This window comes from Mercurialis annua, linkage group LG1-X, assembly GCF_937616625.2.
Source record: "Mercurialis annua linkage group LG1-X, ddMerAnnu1.2, whole genome shotgun sequence".
NCBI lineage: Eukaryota > Viridiplantae > Streptophyta > Magnoliopsida > Malpighiales > Euphorbiaceae > Mercurialis > Mercurialis annua.
The window spans coordinates 13,858,249-13,868,533 of record NC_065570.1 but is presented as its reverse complement, the minus strand read 5'-3'; the positions used below and the strand labels follow the sequence as shown (position 1 = coordinate 13,868,533).

At 31.9% G+C, this 10,285-nt stretch overlaps 1 protein-coding gene across 1 annotated transcript; it reads left to right on the top strand.

Annotated features, from left to right (window-relative positions):
* Window positions 1-3,797: 3,797 nt before the first annotated feature.
* LOC126656564 (F-box protein CPR1-like) lies at window positions 3,798-8,365 on the top strand. The gene is made up of 5 exons (XM_056106150.1): window positions 3,798-5,043; window positions 5,137-5,465; window positions 7,094-7,349; window positions 7,474-7,537; window positions 8,166-8,365. Exons 1-2 carry the CDS (start codon window positions 3,914-3,916, stop codon window positions 5,174-5,176), a joined length of 1,170 nt encoding a protein of 389 aa, XP_055962125.1. The 5' UTR covers window positions 3,798-3,913; the 3' UTR covers window positions 5,177-5,465; window positions 7,094-7,349; window positions 7,474-7,537; window positions 8,166-8,365.
* Window positions 8,366-10,285: the final 1,920 nt, after the last annotated feature.

Here is a 10,285-nt window from a genome sequence, read left to right as displayed (position 1 = left end):
CATTCCAGCAAGCCCAAACTCGAATAGAGCTCCTTGGGCTAAATGAGGAGCCCGATTCGAGCTGCCATTTTCTGCTCCGGATCTCGATCTTCAAACCTTCGTAACTCGGTGTAGAAATGTCCGATTGAGTCGATTCTTGAACCGTTGGAAAGCTTAGGGCGTCTACTTTAACTTTCATGAAGATCACGAGTTCATTTGAGGCTTCTAGCTAGTCCAAATTGGTCATTTACTGCCCAGGGGTCAGCTTTTCAGATTTGCAAATGAGCGTCCGCATCGCTTTTGTCGTCTTTTCCAACTTTTGCACCAAAATGCTTCCGCAATGCTCCTAAGTACATGAAATACTAAAACACGTAATAAGGCATACGAAATACCATAAAACCGTGATAAAACGTTAATAAAGCATGCGGAAACGACACTAAAGATAGGAGTAAAATACTCCTATCAATGACACGTCATTTAAATAGTAGCACTATCGTAATTTTGTTTATTACCTTTTTTACACTTTTGAATAGTAATATTACGATAGTGCCATTATTTTAATGACGTGTTATAATGTGATAAATGTAGTTCACGGATGACGTGGTGGACTGAGTCTATCTAAAAATTTATTTTCAATGCCATTAGCCTTAAAAATAAATTAGTTACTACTTCCGTTTTGAAATAGTTGTCGCTTCAGAGAAATTTGTTTTATTCAAAATACTAGTTGTCACTTTAAAATATTAATAAAGCATTTATTGCTATTTATCCATATATAACCCGTATTAATTCATTGAAAGCATACAAAATATAAACAAAAGGGCCATAATAATAAATGTCGACAAATTTCAAGAAGGGCTAATTTAGTAAAAAACTTATAAATTTAGACATATTTATTATTTTCTTAATTTATGTGAAAATGACAAAAGTGACAACTATTTGCAAATGGAGGATGTATAACAATTAACAGGAGTATGATAAAAAAGAAGAAGTTTAAACTGTGAAAAGTTAAAGTACTCTTTCCGTTTCATGGAATTGTCCACTTTGAGAATTTGTTTTCTTCAAAATTCTTATCCACTTTAAAAAATAACATCTTTTAAAATCAATTTCTATATATTATCCCTATTTAAAGTCCATTTATGTGTAAATTGCAAGTGGAAGTTAGAGCATCCACAATGCAATGCTAAATTGGCATGCTAATGTTATAATTTAACATTAAGACATCAACTTCAATGCAATGCTATTGTACATGCTAAATTTAGCATATGCTATATTGCATGTTAAATTTAACACTCATTATAGCATATGCTAAAGTTGAACAACCAAATGATAAATGGACTAAAATTAATTTTTTTGAAAGTTTGCGCTATAAACAAAAAAATCGGAAAGATGAGGTATTTTTAATGATTAAGCCTTTTGGGTAAATAGCTAAAAGAAAATACTCCATCCGTTTCAAAAAATAGTTCACTTTCTTCTTTTTTTGTCCCAAATAGTTGTTCATGTTCCGATTAAATGACATTTTAGAGTGTTTATTTTTAAATATTGTCCTTATTTAATGTTTACAATTCAATGTCAGAGAGATTCGTTGGTAGACTGAGTCCACCACGTCATCTGTGAACTAAATCTATCACATTATGACACGTCATTAAAATAGTAGCACTATCGTAATTTTGTTTATTACTTTTTTTTACAATTTTAAATAATAATATTACGATAGTGCCATTATTTTAGTGACGTGTTATAATGTGATAGATTTAGTTCACGGATGACGTGGTGGACTGAGTCTACCTAAAAATTTATTTTCAATGCCATTAGCCTTAAAAGTAAATTAGTTACTACTTCCGTTTTGAAATAGTTGTCGCTTCAGAGAAATTTGTTTTATTTCAAAATACTAGTTGTCACTTTAGAATATTAATAAAGCATTTATTGCTATTTATCCATATATAACCCGTATTAATTCATTGAAAGTATACAAAATATAAACAAAGGGTCATAATAATAAATGTCGATAAATTTCAAGAAGGGCTAATTTAGTAAAAAACTTATAAATTTAGACATATTTATTATTTTCTTAATTTATGTGAAAATGACAAAAGTGACAACTATTTGCAAATGGAGGATGTATAACAATTAACAGGAGTATGATAAAAAAGAAGAAGTTTAAACTGTGAAAAGTTAAAGTACTCTTTCCGTTTCACGGAATTGTCCACTTTGAGAATTTTCAAAATTCTTATCCACTTTAAAAAATAACATCTTTTAAAATCAATTTCTATATATTATCCCTATTTAAAGTCAATTTATGTGTAAATTGCAAGTGGAAGTTAGAGCATCCACAATGCAATGCTAAATTGGCATGCTAATGCTATAATTTAACATTAAGACATAAAATTCAACTTCAATGCAATGCTATTGTACATGCTAAATTTAGCATATGCTATATTGCATGTTAAATTTAACACTCATTATAGCATATGCTAAAGTTGAACAACCAAATGATAAATGGACTAAAATTAATATTTTTGAAAGTTTGCGCTATAAACAAAAAAAACGGAAAGATGAGGTATTTTTAATGATTAAGCTTTTTGGGTAAATAGCTAAAAGAAAATACTCCCCCCGTTTTAAAAAATAGTTCACTTTCTTCTTTTTTTGTCCCAAATAGTTGTTCATGTTCCGATTAAATGACATTTTAGAGTGTTGATTTTTAAATATTGTCCTTATTTAAAGTTTACAATTCAATGTCAGAGAGATTCATATGTAGACTCAGTCCGCCACATCATCCTTGACTAAATCTATCTCATTATGACACGTTATTAAAATAGTGGCACTATATTTAGTCCGCCACGTCATCCATGGAGTAAATCTATCACCTTATGACACATCATTAAAATAGTGGCACTAGACTCAGTCCGCCACGTCATCCGTGAATTAAATCTGTCACATTATGACACGTCATTAAAATAGTGGCACTATCGTAATTTTGTTATTATTTTTTTACACTTTTGAATAGTAATATTACGATAGTGTCATTATTTTAGTCGTGTCATATAAATTTAGTCCACGGATGACGTGGTGGGCTGAGTTTACCTAAAAATTTCTCTTCAATGCCATTATCCTTAAAAGTAAATTAGTTACTACTTCTGTTTTGAAATAGTTATCAGTACAGAGAAATTTTGTTATTTTAAAATACTAGTTGTCACTTTAGATTATTAATAAAATATTTATTGCTATTTTTTCATATATAACCCATATTAATTCATTGAAAGCATACAAAAATATAAACAAAAGATCATAATAATAAATTAACAAATTTTAAGAAGGACTAATTTAGTAAAGAAACTTATAAATTTAGATATATTTATTATTTTTTTAATTTTGTGAAATGACAAAAGTGACAACTATTGCCAAATGGAGAATGTATAACAATTAATAGGATCATGATAAAAAAGAAATAAAGTTTAAATTGTGAAAGTTAAACTACTCTTTCCGTTCTAATAGACTTGTCTATTTTGAGTTTTTTTAAACTCTTATTCACTTTTAACAAATATTATTTTTTAAACTCAATTTCTTTATATTATCCCTATTTAAAGTTCATTTATGAGTAAATTGCAAATGAAATTCATATTAAATAAGAAAAATAATAAGAAAAATATTTTTTTTTATAAAATTTATAATGATAATTGTTTTTTTAAATTGTGTGATAAAGATAAAATGGATAACTTTATTAAGACGAAAAGAGTATTAATTTTGATTTTTAAACTGTGTGAAACAAGGGAGTGGATTATTGTTTTAGGATATAGTAGTAGTTATTAATTGATAGACAGTTGAATGGTGAACACAAGTTGAACTGTCGTATGGCTCAAAGCACACAACCAGATCAAAGCAACCCTTAAAGAACACAACATCAAGCTCAAACTACAACACATCCATCGTCACCATCATGTCAAATCTACCTCTGGAAATGATCGCCGACATCCTCCGCCGCTTACCACCCAAGAATCTACTCTGCTGCAGGTCTGTATCCAAACCATGGCGTTCTCTGATCGACAGTCCAACTTTCATTTACCTACATCTAAGCCACTCACTACACACCGCTTCTAATTTAAGCATCATACTCAAGAATTCAGAGCTTTACTCTTTATCCTTTGATTCACCTCATAGAATCAAATTACTTGACCATCCTTTGATGTGTTATAATCATAGTATCAAAATCTTAGGTTCTTGTAATGGGCTGCTTTGTATTTCTAACATTGTTGATGATATTGCTCTGTGGAACCCATCTATTAGAACTTACCGTGTTTTGCCCTATTTGCCTGTTGAGCTTAAGCGATATTTCGGCATGTGTTCTTGTCGGGTTAGTGTTTTCGGATTCGGGTATGACTGTGTTTTCCATGATTATAAGGTTGTTAGGATTGCGCAGTTTTCCGGGGTTGATAGGAAGAGTTTCGAGTCTGAAGTTAAAGTCTTTAGTTTACGAAAGAATTTTTGGCGAAGGATTGCTGATATGCCTTATTGTGTTTTGTATCCCGGCGAAAATGGTGTTTATGCTAATGGTGCCTTACATTGGTTAGTGAGCCGAAGTCCGGATTTTGATGTCGCGAACATCATTGTGGCTTTGGACTTAGGGGTTGAGGGTTATAAGGAGGTGCCGCAGCCTGAGTTTGCGGATGTGCAGTTTAAAACGGAGATTGGAGCTCTTCGAGGATGTCTTTGTTTGCTAGCGAATTTTCACTATGAGCGTGTTGATGTTTGGGTGATGAAGGAGTATATGGTCAAGGAGTCGTGGCGTAAATTGATTTCTATTGCAAGTCAGGAAGTTATTGGGACTCTTAGATCTCTTAAGCCTCTAGCTTATTCGGAGAGCGGTAATGAAGTTCTTATAGAGCACAATGATGTACACCTTTTCTGGTATGACCTTCGGAGGAGAAAAGTCAGCAATATTTGGATTCAAGATATGCCTATTACATTTAAATCAGAATCTTGTGTTGGAAGCCTTGTTGCAGTAAATGCAAATAGGCTGCTTGAGAGAGCACATCACGATTTCGACAAGAAGAAAAGTCGGAAGAAGAGGTAAGTAATAGAAGTTTATGTGGCTGCTTGTTCAGAATGTTTAGTTATTGCTCAATTACATGCGACTTACTGACATATCTTATTATTTTTCAGGGATGATTTCTTGTCTGAGGGATTCAAATTGGTCTTGTAAAAGGCTGGAGAAGAAGTGACTATTCTTAATTACACTATATCACTCAGCATCATGCTTGCCAAGTCTTAGCCACATTTATTTTTTGATGGCCTAACTTGATTGGTTGTGCTTTCAACATAGGGGGTAGGATTTAGTAGCCAACTGAATGCGTAAATAAAAGGCATTTTGGTACAATCATTTCTCTCAGAGTTGAAACTAATGGGCTGAAAAAATTGAGAATTATGAAGAAAGTTGCGAAGGAGGTTAAAGGTCGATGCTAATAAAATTTCTTTGCATTTTAACAAGTCAGGTATTGTCTTATCAAGATCATTTTATGTCCATACATTTTTTGGTAACTTGTATAGATTTGAAAAAAAGAGGTCTCGTTAGAAGTTTAAGACACTTATACTGCCAATTCTATGCATACGCAATTCTCTTTACCTGTAAACAGAACTCTTTCTTCCTGGATGGTTCACCACGAGTGCTTCTGGATCTGTAGATGGTGTCATATGGTGCTGTTGTCAAATTGTAATAAATCGTATAAGTTTGACATTATGTACGGAAACTAAAATGATGTTATAGAAAGAAACTGCAAATGAACAACTGTTTCCTAAGAAAGAAGCCTCAGTGACACGCATAGTTTCACACGTTTTTTTGCTTTTTGATTTGATTATATGTTCTACTGTTTGGAAGTTCTCCTAACATCACTTTATAGAAGAGAGACATGCTTTGTCAATAGATTCAACACTTACCATAGAGGCATATAGATGAATTGAACAAAAGTTTCATCCTATAATTAAGAACGCAATGTAGGAAAAAGACGAGTCCTTTTTCCTTTTTCTTCCTTTTGGAATAAATAGGTGAAAGACTATGGTATCTAATTATTGCTCTTTTTTTTTTCTTCTATTTTTTTTATTTTTCTGGAGGAAACAGAATGAGCGGAACATGATCATTGGACGGAATTCATTAACAATTTGCTTTATTTTTTTCTTTGTTCTCTTTGACTTGTCATTTGGATATTGCTAAAAGGATTCTGTTTTTATTAAAATGCATCATAACTCACCTTGGTGAAAATGGGTTCCAGAGTGCGGAACTCTGCTTCGTTTTTTTTTTTAATTGTTAGGAATGTTTAAAAAGAATGTAATAGTCATAATTGTGGAAAAAAGAATTGTGTGAACTTTCATTGAATGTCAAACTTCCATTCAATCTGCAAATTTTGCTAATCCCATTTTTCTCAAAGGTTTTTCTCTTCATATTCTGCAGCTCCAGTTTCATTTCATTGTCCTCTAAAGTACTCTTATCACTATTTTTCAATCCTACTCTCATTTTATGGTCCTGTTTTTCATTTTTTGTCGTTAGCTTCTAATTTGTCTGTTTTGTTTATCATGGGTTTTAATCCAAATTTGAGCTTTTTGTTTTCGATTGATTGTTTGTTATTGTTGTTTTCGCTTGAACTTCGTGCATAATGTTAGAGTTTTTTGTAATTTTGATTGAGATTAGAAAAGCATTTTGATTATTTCTAACATTGAACTTGTTCATGGATGATGTATATGGCGTATTTGCGTATGCATAATGTGTATGGATGATGTCTATGGTTCACTACATGATAGATTCTGATGTTCTGTGCCACTTGCAGCTTGTATTGGCTATACTAGTTTTAGTTTTATTTGTTTAGCAGATGAAAAAGCTAATTTGATTCATTTTGGCTAGAGCTAGACCAGTCTTAGAAATTTGTGAATTTCATCTTCTACTGCTAATAAAAGTATAAAACTCTTATCATTTTAATGTGTTATAAATTAAAGCCTACCTATGGGCCTTCATATGCCAAAGCGATTGGATTGTATTGGTTCAATCAGTTTATATTTTGATATTCTGATATTTTCATCACTAAACAATTAATAGACTGAAACTGATTGAAAATAATGTTGGAGATTTTAGGTTGGTGGAAGACTAACTCTCCTAGGTGTTCAATCCTCTCACAATTGGCAAGAGACGTGTTGCCAACTCCAATTTTAACTGTGGCTTCGGAGTCAGCTTTTAGTACATCTAAGGGGATACTGATCCATTTGGAAGCTCTCTTTCTCCAATGATGGTAGAAGCTCCTGTATGTGCTCAAAATTGGCTGCGATCTTCATTGATAATTGATCTTCGACATGCAATGGCGGAGTTGAAAAATATGATGAAGTAGAGAATGGTAATTTATCTATTTTTTATTTAATTTGTTCTTAATTTTTTATCTAAATTACATGTGTTTTAACAAGTTAACTGTTTCATGCCAAAAAAAAAAAAACAAGAAGTTAACTGATTTCATTTTTCAGAATTAGCAAGAGTTTCACCAATAGTTATGGGTTCAACTCCAGTAACATTATAGAATACTAAGAGGTAAGAAACTCAAATAAACTAAAAAGATGTATATCTATAATATAGATTGATGGTTTTGTTGCATGATGATGTGATTAGCATATGCATTTGTACTATTTGTCTAATTTTTGGCTAGGTTGTGCATTTGCTTGTTCTTTTATTTTTTTCTTGATTGTCGATTCCAATCAATCGTAATATAAATTTGCAATTTGTTCTGTGTTATTCATGATCTTCATGTAGTGAACAAATGTGAAAACTAGAAACATATCTTTTTTTGAAGTGAAAAGATGTTCTTTTTATCTCCTGGTTCCCTTTGCACCTAAGCACATTATAACTTTGCAATTGAATATAATGTCTTTTGATTTCCATGACTCTCAAAAACTTGCATCCATAAGCTCATGTTTTCTCCTCTTTTTAGCACCCAACATAGATCTATATAGCATATACTTAGTAATTATGCCGATGGTTGAACATTTCAATTTTCTTGCAACTTTCTTCATTTATTCATTTTTTCTCAAGTTGAGTTCATCAGAGACGTGCATTTTTTTGCTTATTTGATCAATGCCAATGAGACAACATTGTCTTCTGTATTGCAATTATAAAACTGTGATATCAAGCTTATTTCAGTATTTATTTGAACTTTTTACAGATGGTTTTAATGGTGGTGCTCCTGCTGTCCTGTTGCTGTTGCCTTTGCTAGAATTGAGAATGATTATGTAGATCATTGATCATCAGAAACTTGTTAAGAATGATAACTTTTTGAGATTCATTAGCTGTTAATTTCAATGAAGTTTATACTTTAAAATGTTGTTAACAATATTTTATTGTTATAGTTGTGAAGGTTCTTTATCTGCCAAGTTTGTTCAATTCGATTTTGAACCTATTGCGCGTCAACCATTTTTATGTCGTAAAGTCGCTGGATACGTTACTAGCCCCGGCTGAACGTACATGGATTTCTGTTAAACATGAAAATCTGCCTGATATATTTCTCTATTGTGGACTTATGGATCATAGGACTGGTGATTGCCACCGCAGGGAATCTGATAAACAGTAGGATATTCCTTTTATTAGAGATTTTGAGTTTGGCTATTGGTTAAAATGTAATCCTCTATTACATAGCTCTAAAGATGACATGATAAGTAGTACAACTGTCTTTTGGCAACAGTCACCAGCCAAGTTCTGAGATGCCTGTGATTAGTACTATTTGAACCCCTGTTAGGACTTCACATCATATGCCACAAAGGACTCATTTAACTTCAATACTTCAGTCTTCTTCTACTTGCACGGAGGTTATTCCAGTGCCACCTTCATCTTATCCTACTAGTACCTAGGCTGTTGGTTCTCCAATCTGTTCCACAGTTGCGAGTGTCATCCGTAGTGATTATGGGTTTCACACTGTTGGGCCTGGTTCTAAAGGGAAAGAGAAACTACCTTAAAAGATCGGGTTATTTCTCAGATTGTGTCTAATAGGGAGAGTATTTTCTATTCTGTGCCGTATTTTTCGTTTTTCCCACTTTATGCCATATTAGTACGTGCTCGCCAAATGACTTAGCGAGTAGGTACAATATTTTTTACTGCTCGCCAAATCAACCCTTAATCAACACGTGGGTAATTAAAGCTGCTCGCCAAGCAACTTGGTGAGCAACTTTAATTACTTTGACCAGCTTTAATGCTGGTTGCTGAACCAGCATTAAAGCTGGTCAAGATTTTCTGCCAAATGGCAGGGAATCTATTCCTATTCAGAAGAGCTGTTCGCCAAATATAAATAGGGTGAGAATTCAGATTTACCAAAAAAATGCCCTTCTCCCTACATTTTCTCTCTAAATTCTTTACCTCTCTAATATTTTATCCATAATATTTCGGATTGTATATATAAGGTAGATTCTATAAATATTTATAATATTATTTAATAATTGTTAGTTTAATTTTTACTAATTTTAATTTTATTAACAGGGCTTTATATATTGGTGTAGCGTGAAGAAGTTGGAATATTTTTTTATCTGTGAAAATGTTGAAGCGGTTGGAATTTTTATTATTAATATTTATCAGAAAGTATGGAATCTTCAAGAGGTTAGTTATATTTTTTATTAAATTTTATAGTTTTTTTATTAGTGTATTTAGATGTGTAAATATCGATAGATTTTAGAAAATAATAAAAATGTATGCCGGTTGGTAAACTGTCATTTATTAGGCTTTGATCCCGAGCAGTTATGTATGTTATTTTATGAGTTTAAATTAATTTTTATTCGGAATAATGTTAGAATTGAGTGTTCATAATTCTGTAATTTTTGTAATGGGCGAAAAAAGATATAAGGGTATGCTCTTCACCTGCCTCTTTTGAGGATCCTGTGAATCAAAACCTTATATTTTAGACGCCATTCTTAATCATATATATTTTTAATGAATAATAAGAGCGCATGCCGGTTGATAAATTGCCATTTATTAGGCTTTTACTCGAGTAGCAATTCATATTATTTTATTAGTTATAAATTAATTTTTATTTAGATTAAATGTTAGATTTGAGTGTTTATAATTCTAGTATCTATATAATGGCAAAAAAAGATATAAGGGTAATGCTCTTCACCTGCCTCTTATGAGGATCCAGTGAATCAAAACCTTATATATTGTTTTAAACGCTGTTTTAATGCTATAAAATATAGTTAAAAATATTGTAATTTGTAATAGTGTTATATGTTGACTACTGTAGTTATTACAATCATGGTGCTATCCTTTTTGATATAGTGGCATGGTGAAATGGTAAACACTTCC

Bases quoted from the DNA above. Each gene is read 5' to 3' on its own strand.
- LOC126656564 (XM_056106150.1), top strand. From the start codon at position 3,914: ATGTCAAATCTACCTCTGGAAATGATCGCCGACATCCTCCGCCGCTTA. The intron at 5,044-5,136 runs GTAAGTAATAGA...ATTATTTTTCAG, and splicing joins AAGAAAAGTCGGAAGAAGAG to GGATGATTTCTTGTCTGAGG.